General features: G+C 38.0%; 1 protein-coding gene across 1 annotated transcript in view; it reads left to right on the top strand.

Moving 5' to 3' along the window:
- Positions 1–13,682, top strand: part of WDHD1 (WD repeat and HMG-box DNA binding protein 1) — a 30,186-nt gene extending 16,504 nt beyond the window's left edge. Inside the window, exons 12-25 of the mRNA XM_010022565.1 lie at positions 474–658; positions 1,497–1,738; positions 2,983–3,120; positions 3,674–3,830; positions 5,666–5,780; positions 7,007–7,138; positions 7,476–7,696; positions 8,681–8,811; positions 9,785–9,841; positions 10,704–10,747; positions 10,902–11,060; positions 11,460–11,593; positions 12,748–12,883; positions 13,482–13,682. Of these exons, the coding sequence (XP_010020867.1) occupies positions 474–658; positions 1,497–1,738; positions 2,983–3,120; positions 3,674–3,830; positions 5,666–5,780; positions 7,007–7,138; positions 7,476–7,696; positions 8,681–8,811; positions 9,785–9,841; positions 10,704–10,747; positions 10,902–11,060; positions 11,460–11,593; positions 12,748–12,883; positions 13,482–13,682 (2,052 nt within the window). The remainder of the gene's footprint in view (positions 1–473; positions 659–1,496; positions 1,739–2,982; positions 3,121–3,673; positions 3,831–5,665; positions 5,781–7,006; positions 7,139–7,475; positions 7,697–8,680; positions 8,812–9,784; positions 9,842–10,703; positions 10,748–10,901; positions 11,061–11,459; positions 11,594–12,747; positions 12,884–13,481) is intronic.
- The last annotated feature ends 608 nt before the right edge of the window (positions 13,683–14,290 follow it).

Below are 14,290 nucleotides of genomic sequence, written 5' to 3'. Positions count from 1 at the left end.
AGCATAATGTTATGGTTTATATTTCACTTGCTTTTGCTGTAGAAATAAATAGTTGGCTTTAAGACAAAAGAAAGCTATGTAGTTTCTACCCGTGCTATTGAATTCTAGTAGATCTTTTTTAAAATTCCATTTATAGCCAGAACTTAGGGATATTTTTGTGCTGTTAAGACATGTACATTAATCATCCACATTTTTTTTTTTCTAACTGTGAGTTCTTCACACTTGATTTTGTAAGGAGAAAAATGGCTAAGCAATGAGGATGTAGCTAGTTTCTGCCTAATTCTGTCTAAAACTGTTTTAGAAACTACAAATCCTGACTACACAGGACTTCTACACTACTACAGTCTTCCTCCAGCCTCCCACCTACTGTTGTTTCAGAGGAGAAAGTTACAGTAGGCCGGTTTAGGGCAGGATGCTTGATTTGTTTGGTTTATTGTTTTTTTGTCGGTTTTGGGGGGGTTTCTTTTTAATAGGTATGGAATTCTGTTGGTATCATTCGCTGTTACAATGATGAGCAAGACAATGCTATAGATATAGAATTTCATGATACCTCCATACACCATGCAACACACCTGCCAAACTCTCTGAATCACACGATGGCTGACCTCTCTACTGAAGCTATTTTACTAGCCTGTGAGAGTACAGAGGAACTTGCAAGGTAAGAAATGGCCTTGCTCTGCAAAACCCATAGTACAGAATTACACTTGTTTCAAGTATTTTGGCTTTTAATTTCAGCTTCTATCACTTTCGTGAGATTTTTGGCTTTCGAGTGTGCTTTTTATTTATGGGACCATTTTTGAGGATTTTCACATCCACCCACTTGAAGACTTCAAGAATATTGAAAGATGTAATTTGTTTCCTGAGGATTTCTTATTTCCAATATCTTGAAGAAGAACTTTCTTCTTATTTTCACACATACAGCATTGTGATTAGTTGAAAATCACTCTTTACCTTTAGTATTATTTGTATGTATTGGTTATCAGGCTCTGAAAATTTCATTATTTTTTCTCAATGGAAGAGCAGGTAATTGCTCAAAAGCTGCGGTGCCTGTGCACTGGTCATGGGCAGTGATTAATTATGAAGGTGGCAGAACTGAAGTTCCTAATTTTTTTCCCTTTGAAAGACAATATAATACTACAGATTTATAATGAGTGCTGATATTCAGGGGTACCGAGCACCTCCAGTTCTTGTTAATTAAGTAGGATATTTACCTGTTCCCATCTAAAAAAAAAATCTCCCCTTAGACCTTTAAGCTGTCTCTGCTTCAGGCTTTAGAGGTTCTAAATCTACAGTGCTTGAAGTCAAGCTGGCTCTTCAGTTCTTGAATAATAAGAGTAGCACCTTTGCAAATGAACGCTTGGAATTTGTAGTTCGTTTCTGTTACCATCACATATTCCAATTCTCTGATAGAAAATGTAATATATTGGTGTATTTTGAGATACTGTATTTTTCTTCATGTTGAGATATTTGACTATTGTTCTTTGTCTTTGCTTTAGCAAGCTCCACTGCATTCATTTTAGTTCATGGGATGCAAACAAGGAGTGGACAGTAGATATGCCAAAGGATGAAGACATTGAGGCTATCTGTCTAGGTCAAGGCTGGGCTGCCTGTGCCACTAGTGCCTTGCTAGTTCGTGTGTTTACTGTTGGAGGAGTCCAGAAAGAGATCTTCAGTCTCCCAGGTCCGGTGGTGTCTATGGCAGGACATGGAGAGCAGTTGATGGTTATTTATCACAGAGGTACTGTTATCTCTTCTGTCTCTATTGAAGTGGGATTATATTTTCAATCCATGTCTGTTACTGGCTTCAAACTCTGGTTGATTTGTACGTAATCATAGAATACCAAGTTGGAAGGGACCTCGGGGATCATCTGGTCCAACCTTTCTAGGCAAAGCATGACCTAGACTAGATGTCCCACCACCCTGTCCAGCTGAATATTAGAAGTCTCCAGTGTTGGGGAGTCCACCACTTCACTGGGGAGATTATTCCAATGGTTGATTGTTCTCACTGTGAAAAATTTTCCCTTTGTGTCCAATCAGAATCTCCCCAGGAGTAACTTGTGCCCGTCACACCTTGTGTTTTCCATGTGACTCCTTGTCAAAAGGGAGTCTCTGTCTTCTTTGTAGCCACACTTTAAATAGCGGAACATGGTGACGAGGGCTCCCCTGAGCCTTCTTTTCTCTAGGCTGAACAAGCCCAGCTCTCAGCCTTCCTGCACATGGCTTCCCAGTCCTTGCATCATCTTTGTGGCCCTTCTCTGGATTCTCTTCAGCCTGTCCACACATTTTTTTGTATAAGAGGGACCAAAACTGAACACAGTATTCCAGGTGTGGCCTGGGAAGTGTGGAGTAGAGTGGGACGATGCCATCTTTATCTCTGCCAGTGATGTCCTTGTTGATGTAACCCAGCATCCTGCTGGATTTCATTGCTGCAGCTGCACGCTGTTTGCTCCTATTGAGTTTGTTGTCCACCAGGACTCCCAGGTCCCTTTCCACAGTGCTGCTCCCCAGCCAAGTAGATTCCAGCATGTGCTTCACTCTTGGATTGTGTTTACAATCACTAAAAGTATATTTTTTTTCTTTTCCTTCTTCTTTTGGTCATGCCTATTCTCCTTCTCTTCTTGAGGATGCCCTTACAAACATGTCCATCACAACCCACAGATCTTTGAGTTCTGACAGCAAAGCGTACATTTTATACTGGGATGCCTAGACTAACCCTGGGGGGAAAGGGAGAATTTTACAGCAGTAACATTAATAGATTAAACTTGAGTTTCAGATATTCCAGATGAATTACTATGGGAAATTGAGGAATTATTTGCTATGTGTGCTTTGTATGTCTAAAATGACAAATAGTTACTTGTCTGACAGTGGTATTCATGGGTTACCCTGCTTTAGAATTAAATTTTGAGTCAAAATGTAAATTTAGCCAAGAGACAAGACAAATCTTCTGTTTTCTAACATAGCTATTGAACAACTTCTTCCTAGGTACTGGGTTTGGTGGGGACCAGTGCCTTGGAGTACAACTGATGGAGCTAGGGAAAAAGAAAAAGCAGATTTTGCATGGAGACCCTCTTTCTCTTACAAAGAAATCGTATTTGACATGGGTTGGATTCTCCGCAGAAGGTATGAAATGTCAGCATGAGTGACACTGAGAAATCTTGACACAGTTGGAGGAATTTTGGAAGAGAGTTTGGCTAATTAATGCCCTTTTAGTAACGGTGATCTTGGAAACATGAACTTTCCTTCCCCCCCCCCCCATCTCCTCAGTGCTAGAAAAAATTCTGTTTTTCTATTCAACATATTTGTCAGAAATCTTTAATATGTTTCCACTAAGAGTAGAATACACTTGAACGTTATCTGCACTTGCTTTCCCGATTGGTTGCCCTGCTCCGCAAAAAGAAACAAACTGAATCTACCCAAGTGGTATGAATTTGATTTCTTCACAGAATGTTTCAAACTCTGTTTCAGTCGACCAGCATTAGTGTTGGCTGTCAGAAGGTGGCGCATCTTACTAAGGAAACTGGTTTTTCCCAGCTAGGTTGTACTGCTTGAGTGAGAGCATGTCCTGTTTGATCTACGAAATCCGTAGTTTCCCTGCAGTATCTAACCGGTTCAGACATACTTGTGTTGTAATTAGTTGCCTGTCAGAATAATTGCTTTAATTTGTAACAAACAGGTACCCCTTGTTACGTGGATTCTGAGGGAATCGTGAGGATGTTGAACCGGGGACTTGGGAATACTTGGATTCCAGTGTGTAACACGAGAGAGCATTGCAAAGGAAAATCTGATCATTACTGGGTAGTTGGCATCCATGAAAATCCCCAGCAGCTCAGGTCAGCTATTTCACAAGGAAGCAATTTGTTTGACTTGGTTGTAAATTACAGAGCACTTCTTACTAAGAGAAACTGGAAACAACTTTTAGTAAAAGAGGTGGCTGGTAAATATGCACAGTAAATGATCTAGTTTGTAAACGTAATTCTGCATGGATGTTTCATTAATGAGCTTATTCAAAACTAATTTAGAGTTTTATAATTTGTAACTGACTAATTGTGGCTTCTTGCCCTGGCTAACAGGCGTGTGCAGTTTATTATGAAATCACACATCTCTGATGCAAACACATTCATAAGACTGCATTTTGCTAGAGAAACCTACTTAAAAAATATGGTTGCTGTTAGGAATCTGCTGTTGATGGTTGGCGGGGGTTAAATTTTTTTTCCTAAATTTAATTTTTTGCTATGTTTTCCCCTTTTGTCCCTTTAAGAAGAATCCAGTCCTATAAATAATCTACATAATTAGGCATAGATGGATCAGAACTGTCTGTTACTATATTAATATTTAAACTGTGACCATGAAGAACAATTTTGTATGTGAAATTATTCAAATATTTAGCTGAGAGTTAGCCATTATTTTATAAAATGTGACACTGGTGATGTTGACATAATTCTGTTTCTCTTTTATTTTAACACACATCCTGGACATTCAGTTGCTAAGCTTTGTTTGTAGTCCTCTTTATTCAGTGATCTGTGCCCTTTTCCTCCCAGGGCAGAATCCATCAGGTCACATATTTTACTGAAATTCAGACTCTTCCTTTGCTAGTCATGCACAATTGTAGAACGTGGTGGGAGACTCCATTTTATTTAAATTTATGTGACATTCTTTGTAATCCTGTGGGGTTTTTTTGTAGTAAGAGAAATAATTTGGTAAATGTCAATTCACTCTGGCTCTTTCTCCAAATCATTAAGTATGTTTGCCTCCAGAAAATTCACCAACAATGTGCAGGCCACATCACATTGATGAGATGGTCAGCTATGAGTCTGTTAGCATGAGGTTTTTCCTTCTCTTCCAAGAAAGAGAGTGCTGCTGTCTGAGTTGCAAAGAACGTTTTATTCAAAGCCACTAGCATATTAAAGATAAGGAGGGAGGGTTGTTGTAGAAACACCATATGCCTTAATTAACACAGATAGATAGCCAGAACACTAATGTTTCCTGTTAATTTTTTTTTCTTTTTTTTCCTGGTGTCTGAAATAGCAGTTTATAAAACCAGACATTTTTGTCGATGCTGCACTGGTGCTGCTGGAAATGCAGCTCTTCCCCTGTCAATGTTTAGTTTAAGTGATTGTTACCAGAAAGTACTAATTTAAATATAATGAAACAATAAGCCTATGCTTTTAGTACGTGCTTATCTGTTTCACCCCTCTCTCTTCGTCCCCTGCCCCTGTGAGTATCGAACACAGCACTTGCCTCATGAAGTCCAAAACCCTTTATCATAATAAATGGCAGACATTCATGCTCTTGTTCCAGTGTCTTTCAGTTGTCCAGTGTCTGATTTTAATAAATTGCATTTACATTTTGTAGTAGCTGTTAAATTGTGTATTGTGTGAGATAGGGATCTGTGTCTGTTATGTGCCACATTTGGAGCTTCTAGTGTGAAAATGAACAGCATGTGCTTTGCTGGTTTTAAAATCTTTTATTGGTTTCAATGTAAAAATAACCCTTTATAACGCAGTCTTACGTATTGCTATATTTAAGTCAGTAATTTAATTACTACTTTTTAAAGAACAAATCCTCTTAAAGTATCTTGCTGTCTTAGGAGACATGATTTAGATGTAGAACAACTGGTGACTGTAGGTGTTGAGGATAGCATGTTTTCTTTGTTTCCCTTGCACAGGTGTATTCCTTGTAAAGGAGCCCGATTCCCTCCTACACTACCACGGCCTGCTGTAGCAATATTATCTTTTAAACTTCCTTACTGTCAAGTTACAACAGAAAAGGGCCAGATGGAGGTACGGAATGGTGTTGAGTCCACAGCTGATAGTCCCAGATGTCCCCATAGTAGGGATTATACAAGATTCCTATTTATCATCCCTACTATGAAAGAGGGTAGTACAACTCTGAGTAAGACATGTGGCTAAGGAGGTTATTTGGGTTCAGTGTTTTGTATAGCTTTTCTGGTTTGGTTTGGTTCATGACTGTTTCTAGAAGAATACAAGATAAAGCTGCTAGGGCTGATGCAAGGTTATATTTACACATAATCTATTTCTGACTGATGAAAACATTCTTGTCCTTTTTTTTTTTTTTTTTAATTCTTTTTAGTGGGTAGTGGTTAATGTTCTAGTAAGCACCAGATTTTGGGATCTGAATCGAAAACTTGAAAATGCCTTTCTCTTAATATCTTAAGCATAACAAAAGCACTGGAAGATTTTTTTTTTTTTTGAAAGATGTACTAAGTACCCAAATTCATGTAGTCACTCTGAAAACACAGGCCTTCTGGCTTGACTTATTTTCTTAAAGTAGAGGCTGGTTGAAGCAAGATGTGTCAGCAGAGAACTAGAAGAATATCTGTATTTATGCTTCAATTTTTTCTATAGGTTTAAGTATTCAAGTCTGGTGGTGTTCAGCTGTACTGCACAAACCAGAAGCAAATACAGAATTCTAACCTCAAGCTTAGAGACAGTTTAATGCTACTTGAATTTATTCTCTTTGATAGAAGTGGAGCAAAAAAAGTTTCAGTAATAAATACTATAATTTTTAATGACTTCTTCATTTGGTTCAAGTCTTATGTTCTTCATTTATGAAGTGTCTTCCATCCCTCATTCTCCAAAATAATAGAAAGAAAATGGTTATTACTCCTATAGTTATTCTGGAATACTTCCAATTTGTTGGGGAGCAGAAGTTATAAGATAAAATAACCAACTTGTTCTAGAATTGTCTGTCCTGGTAGCATACTGGTGAACATGTATGGCTCATCTTGCTGAAAGGCTGGAATATAAATGGAATTTAACCTATATGGTGATCTGTTTGGATCAGTTTGTATACAGATGGTTGTTAGTGTGGTCTATTTTTTCCACAGTAGGCATCAGCTTTTAAGAATTGTCTATCCCTCACCCTCTTTATAAGATGAAAGGAGCATTTAAGAATAACTTGATAAAATTTGTTGTAAATTGTTAGGCATGTCATGGGCTGTTTTTCCCCCTCTGAACTTCAGCATGTATCCTTCTCCCTTTTTCAGGAACAGTACTGGCGTTCTGTTGTATTTCACAACCATGTGGATTACTTATCAAAAAATGGCTATGAACTTGATGAAAGTGCTAAAAGTCAGGCAGTGAAAGAGCAGCAAGAACTTCTAATGAAGTTGTTTGCCGTAAGTACAAATAATAATAGAAAGAATCTCTGAGACTTTATTTTGAGTAGATGGCATTTAATGTAAATTTTGATCTGATTCCTCATATTAGAAGTCTGGCTAGTGACTGGCAATCCAACTAGTTTCACAGTCTATGGTAAGAGGTGGATTGCTGTTAATACTGCTTATCAGTGTGAAGGGTGGAAGGAAGAGGGAAAAAGTGTTTTTTCTTTGCCATGCAGCTCACGATTGTTGGTGGCTTACCTTATTCATTCACTCCACCAAGACCATAATATTCTAGTCCTGGAGAGAGCTGTGTAACTGAAGTGTGTAACCCTCAAGGCTTCTTTTCTTTCAGCTTTCTTGTAAACTGGAGCGTGAATTTCGCTGTGTGGAACTTGCTGACCTCATGACACAAAACGTTGTGAATTTAGCTATCAAGTACGCTTCTCGCTCTCGAAGACTAAATTTAGCTCAGCGACTTAGTGAAATGGCTGTAGAAAAAGCAAGTGAGTTGGCAGCAGCACTGGAAGATGAAGAGGACGAGGAAGAGGATTTCCGAAAGCACTTGAATGCTGGGTAACATGAATTTCTGTGATTAAAAAACCGGGAACGCTTTTACTGATCATCTAATATTTTGGTCCAGTTGACACACTTTTCTGGACCATAGTTTGCACTGTATGTGTTATGAAGTAAGTTTGTGTTGCTGTACTTATAAATTGTACATACAAAATGATACATTCTTGTTGATACCTTGTGAGGACTCATTAGTACTAGGATACTAACACAAAGGGAAATATCTCCACACCTTGCTTACTGTATGCGTGTGTTCAACAGCTTCAAAGGCAAAGCAGACTTAATATTAAGTTGCTTTTATTTGACTTTTTTTCTTTTGTTTCCCCTTTCCCTAGCTTGATCTGGTTTGGTTATTTGATTCCACCAACCTATTTTTTTTCTTTGTCTCCATCTCCCTATCTCACTTTATTCCACACTTACCTTAAAAATCCTGTCTTTCTCCAGTCCTACCCCCTTTCAGTATCCCATCTCAGGATATCCTATTTAGTTTTATTCCCCTCCTAACTAATCCCAGCTCTTTAATACTGCAGGCTTGCTTAGTACTTTTCCCCCTCTCTGCTATCTACCTTTCCTCTCCTACCTGCATCCGCTTTGCAAAGCAAGGTGAGGTAAAAGATGTGTGTGGGTTTTTTTAAAGATAAAGAACATACAGAAGAGCTGTGATCTTGCTTGGCCTCTGGATGGTGCAGCTATAAGGAAAACAGTTGCTAACCACCCATCTGAAAATATGTCATTACATTTTGTTATGACTACACGAGTACCACTTCAGGCAACTGCACTTGTGTTTCAGGGTGAACTGAAGTGGTTAATGAATCTTTATTGTATTTTTAGTAATCGTCACAGTTTAATCAGAGGTTTAGTGCAAATAAATGCCAAATGTTATTGTTCTTATTTCCTAAATTAGGTAAGTCTGTTGGCTTTCCATTGTTCCAGTTTTCCTTCTGAATGTGGTGACCACTTCCTTTCTGATGAATTCCTTCCATTTAGTTACAGCAACTCTGCCACGGAGTGGAGGCAGCAGCCAGATAGAAATGCTCAGCAGGACCAAGAAATGGAAGATGCTGAGGAAACTGATGCCTATGAAGAAGTAGACGAAACACCAGAAGTGCATAAAGAGAGTAAGAAAAATGTATTCGCTGAATAAGCTGGAAGTTATCTAGATGTGTCTTTCACAGACTTAATAAGGAATTCTGGAAAATTCTCAGATAATTTGTCATTTGGGTAACTCAGCAGTTGATAGAACTCTGCAAACAGTGAGGTTTTCTGTCTGTATTTTATTTTATTCTTTTGACATGAGATTTAGGAAAGACAAGCACACAGCCTGACAAAGGGCACCACAAGTGAGGTACAGGAGATTTGACTTAGAAGACAATAATGTAAATAGAAAATAATCCCATTTGTTTCACTGTGTTTTGAAACTCTGCAACTGTAGCAGGGACTAGGTTTTCTGCTACGTAGTTAGGGCAGGTCTGGTAGTTTCTGATCTGTCATAGTTGGGTGCTGATGTGAAAAAATGCACAGGAGTAATGAGGTGATATGCAGCAATACCTGCCTCTGAGCTTCCTGTTACCTGGAATTCTCTGTTGGAGATTAGTGGCAGTGTCTACCTGAGCAAGCAGGTCTATTTCAGACTGTGCCTGCAGTCACTGCAAAGAAACATGTTTACTGTATGTCGTCTGCTCTGTCGCAGCTTGCTTATGCATTGTACTTGGTAACTGCTTGAGGGAGCCTTGGGGAGTTTTTCTGTTGTTTGATACTATTTCTGTGTGACTGGGCCAACTTGTGAAACGGTTGCTTTGGTTGCAGCTCAAATCTTGCAGGAGTTGAGTTGATAGACAAGTAGTTTGCTGGGCACGCTTTAAGGAATATGTTTAAGGTTTGAGGAATAAGTATACAACTCTGAGTTAAACCTAGGCTGAGATGAGAGATGGTTTTGTAAAGGTGTGTGTACATTTTGAAAAGGAAAATCACGCTTTAAGATATAGATTGCTTTACTGTTACTTACTTGTCTGTTTGGGATTTTGTTTTCAAAAAAATTATGCTATTACTTTTTATTACCATTAATTATGTACCTCTTTCTTTTGTCTGAAGGGCCAAATCCTTTCTCCAAAGCTGTCACTTCAGCAGAGGTGACTACCCCAAAGTCTGGTGAGTAAATATCCATTTATTTCAGGATGAAAACTTCGTCATGCTTCATGATATCTGCTCCTGTTTTTATCGTCTATTCTCCTATTACTACTAAAATTTAGTCCATAAGTGTTGGGAATTGGTAACTTGCACTGACTGTTGTTCTTGCATTTTTGTTGATGTCTTCATTGCCTAATGATGTTCCATATCACTATTCCAATTGTGCCAAATGCCAAATCAGTTGTCTGCCTGCCTGTATTATGAAGGCATTCTTTGGGACAGAGCAAAAATTAGAACAGTGATCAATTGATTTGTTTTGTTAATCACAGGCACATTTATTGGTTGCACTTAAAAGGTGGACTTAGTAGCCGTGCTGTAGAACTGTGAGTCTGAGCAGGCAGGGGCAGAATGCAACCTCTTGCTCCTTCTTTCTTCTTCCCTCCTGCTAACCCTCTAACAAGAATAATAGGAGTGGAAACGGATTTGGGAGTGGAGGAAGTACTAGGGCTTCCTGTAGATTTGTATTTTAAGCCATTGGTCCTGTGTGGCATTTCTGATGACTGATGATAGCTGAGCACATGTAATACAACCCTCATGGGGTTATTAATGTGTCTTTCTTTATCCAACCACTTGCAAATGTGGGAACTTCTTTTCTTTGGTGTGGAATAGTTAATGCCTTTGATGTAGTTTTCCTTTTCAATTTTCAATGAAGAAAGGCTGAAACACACACAATGAGTCTGTGTTTCTCTTTGGAACTGAGACTAATCTTGTTTCATCTACTCATCTAAAATGTGCACATTGCTTTGTAAATTTTGTTATTATATGTGTGCGTATATATACAGGCACACATTTTTACATTCTTTTTTTCTTTCCTATTAAATAGTTCTAATTGCATCAAGCAGCCAAGGACGAGTGAATCCGTTTAAGGTAAGAATTTTGCAGCTGGTCAATTGAGGTGTTCTAAAAATCACAACAGATTATTATATTTAAAGTTTACATTATAACTGACAGATATTTTGGAGAGACAGAGGAAGGAAATGTGACAGAAAATAAAAAAATATCTGTTTGTTTGTTTTGGTAGGTGTCTTCTAATAAGAAAGACCCAGTGGTCCACTCAGCAAATATTCTAGACACTATGAGCAAATACTCAAAAAAAAATTGTTCATCTAGCAGTCGAGCTGTAAACAAGCAGAGCCCTCCAGTTATAAAGCCTCTGATTCCCAAACCCAAGACCAAGCAGGTAATGTTTCTAGTCTTTTTATGTTGTTATGCTGAGCAAAGAATAGTAAATTGAATTTTACCAACTTTTAAGTAAAGCATCTTAGATGGCAAAGTTCATCTAAGCATAATGCAGAAACTATGAAAGCACATAAAACAGCAAAAAAAAAATCAGTTGTAGAAATTACATTCTTCACTGGAGCTTGTGCTTTTATTTTAAATAGTTTTAATTAAACAATTGTGCTGAAATCGGATGGTTTAGATGCTCTGTTAATGCAAGAGGTTATTATGTTTTTAGGACAGGCTTGGTTTTTGTTAGGCTTCATGGTATGTGTTGTCTGAGAATGAGGTGTGCTGACCTTTTTTTTTTTTTTTTTAACGTTTTTTTTTTGTTTTGGTTTTTTAACCTCAATTTCTATAGACTTCAGCAGCCTCATTCTTCCAGGCCCGTACACCTAACTCTAGTGAAAAAACAGTGGAAGAAAGAGAAGAAAAATCAGGAAGTGAGTCCTGTGAAGTAAAACTTACTGCACAGGAGAACACTGAAAACAGAAGGTGAGTATAGACACTTGGCATCTTCATGCCATATTCTAGTTTTTGTAGAATAGCAAGTCCGAAAACTATTTTCTTTCTGAAGACGTTGGACTGGTCGAAGCAGCATAATATCAGATTAAAGTGTTAGCGCACAAGTTGTCATGTTTGTGAACCCCCTTCAGAAATTCAGTAAACTGCTGCTTATACTGTGCATATTGTCAAACAAACCTGCATAAAACATCTTGCCACATTACATTCACAGAGAAAAGCATTCTGCTCATTAAATCTTTCCCAGTATGCATGACTACGTTGTTCAAGGTAGAACTTTCACATCAACCTGAGACAAATAAATGTGTAAGTGAATAATAAATGAACAATGCAAAATGTAATTTTGGGGCTTTAAGCAACAATTTTTGCCTTGATACTACTTATGCATCTGAAAATGACCTTTGAATGATAAATGAAACCATGCTGCTGTGCCAGTTCTGAGTATAGGAAATACTTAAAGTTTAAACATCTCTAGCAAATCTCAAAGGAAGTCTAAAAGCTAAGGGGTTTATGTGAAAGTGTAAAAGCTTTATTTTAGCGTGGTTTTTGAAATAGAAAACAAATAAAAAACTTATATCACCTGAGGAGCGTATTTCTTCCCAGCTAAGACACTAATTTGTCTTGTTCCTCTGGAGCAGATGTATTTTCTAACAGTCCCAGTCCTCATGAAACTTGCATTATTATAGTCATGTTTCATTTAGACTTCATTTAACTGAGGAAGATGAAGGTGATTATTATTCATTTGGACTAGCATTCTTTTCATTAACCTTTACAGATAATGTTCTAAAAGAAGTGGCAAGGAGAATTGTGAAAAGGATTAGCTGAAACATGCTAATATATATGCTCTATTTTTGGGTTGGTGGGACCCTGTCAGAAAAGAACCATTACGTTTTGTAATTTTAGAACTGAAATCTTAATCTCCCTGTATATCCCAGTTTTAATAAAAATGCTTGACTTAGTCTTGCCTTGTCAGCATGTTTAAGCATACTGCAGTAGGAGACTGCTGACTATATATGTCTTTTCCTTCAAGAACAAAAAATCCAGTTAGGTGTTGTTTAGAAATGTTGTTTTGGGGGATACAGCTTTCCTATAACCTTAAACGGACAATTTTTGTGTGCTTGTTTCAGACCAAAGACAGGATTCCAGATGTGGCTAGAAGAGAACAGAGCAAACATTTTGAAAGATAATCCTGATCTGAATGAAGCAGAAGTAATAAAAGAGGGCATGAGTCGATTTAGAATGCTGTCGTCAGAAGAAAGAACGGTAAGAAAATATTCTTGAATTCTGATTTTTTTTTTTTTTTTATTTTCCCCCCCTCCGTTGAATCCCTTGGTCATTTTTGTTAGGGATTTTTTTTCTTCCAGTTCCACTGTTCTCTGTCTTCATGGACTTCAGTTTTGAATTGGGCCATGATCTACAACATACATTTTATGAAAATATAAACTGTCTGAATAATAAATAATAGCAGAAAGTGGCTTTTCTAAAGTGAGGCATGTGAGAGAAATGTAATCGATGAAGAAATAACAGAAGAGATGGGAAGAAGTTAAAAGTGATATAGCCAGGCTTCATTCATTGGGGCTTAAATTTGTTCCAAGGCCGTTTGCGTTTGTTATTTGTCCAGAAAGACAATTGAGAGTTTCAATTTCATATTCAGGCTCAAATGTAGTATAGTTTTGAAGGAGAATGTTGTTAGAAAAAAGGAGAGGAGGAAATTGTTCCTAATTTGATCCTTATGAGTTCTAGTAAGTTCAGGAATTACTTCAGTGCTTCCTTAGAATTGGAGAAATAAGGCATATAAAATAGTGTTGAGTTTTGTGGCCTAATTTGTACTTTTCTGTGTAATGATGTACTTTCTTCAAAGGCGTGGACTGAGAAAGCAAAAGGAGGAACAGTTAATGATTCAGCAGAAGACAAAAAGCGAAAGCGTCCCACAGCTGATGAAGATGAAGTGAAAAAGAACGAGGAGCAAAAATCGGAGGACTCAAATTTATCCAAAAAAACAAAGCCTTTAGATCAATCTACAAATGTCAGATTGTCAGCTTTTGTGTTCAAGCAGAGCTAAATAATGTTGGATCTTCTCAACGTCTGTTTTCTGAAAACATTAGGTAGCTCTGTATTGAGAAATGTGCTGCCGTGCTCCAAGAGCACTAGAAAGAGTGCCTTGTTCCAAATAATCTTTTAGAAAGTGTCAATTCTTGATGAAAATGTTGAATCCACTCTCCTGATCTTTTGCAAGTTACTAGTAGAAAGCTTGATAGCAAAACTAATGCTAATGGTCCTGTTAGCTAGAAGCACAGTTCCACAGAGTGTTGTGTAGCTGTGTGCCTCAATACTTGTAATATTTGGTGCTAAATACAGATGAATCGTTCTGGGGAGGATAAACTACAGCCAAAAGCTGTTCTGTGGTTTTAGGGAGGCGAAGTAATGGCTTCTATACTATTTCTTCTGCCTGCTGCAGACACAGGTAAGAGAGACACAAGGAAATGGGACTGAACGGAAGGTAGATTAACGCGTTGCTGGTGTTCAGCTGCATTTTCAACATCTGTGGCTGTAACAGTGGTAGGGAGCAGCCTGAACCAGGGCAGGGAGAGAAAACCAGGGCAGAAGCTGAGTTAGGAAGGTCAGCTGTGCAAAAAGGAGCCATTCCAGACTGTGCAAATGTGCATTCTC

This window comes from Nestor notabilis, unplaced genomic scaffold, assembly GCF_000696875.1.
Source record: "Nestor notabilis isolate BGI_N333 unplaced genomic scaffold, ASM69687v1 scaffold1439, whole genome shotgun sequence".
Lineage (NCBI taxonomy): Eukaryota > Metazoa > Chordata > Aves > Psittaciformes > Psittacidae > Nestor > Nestor notabilis.
This window is presented reverse-complemented; position numbering and strand designations above follow the sequence as displayed.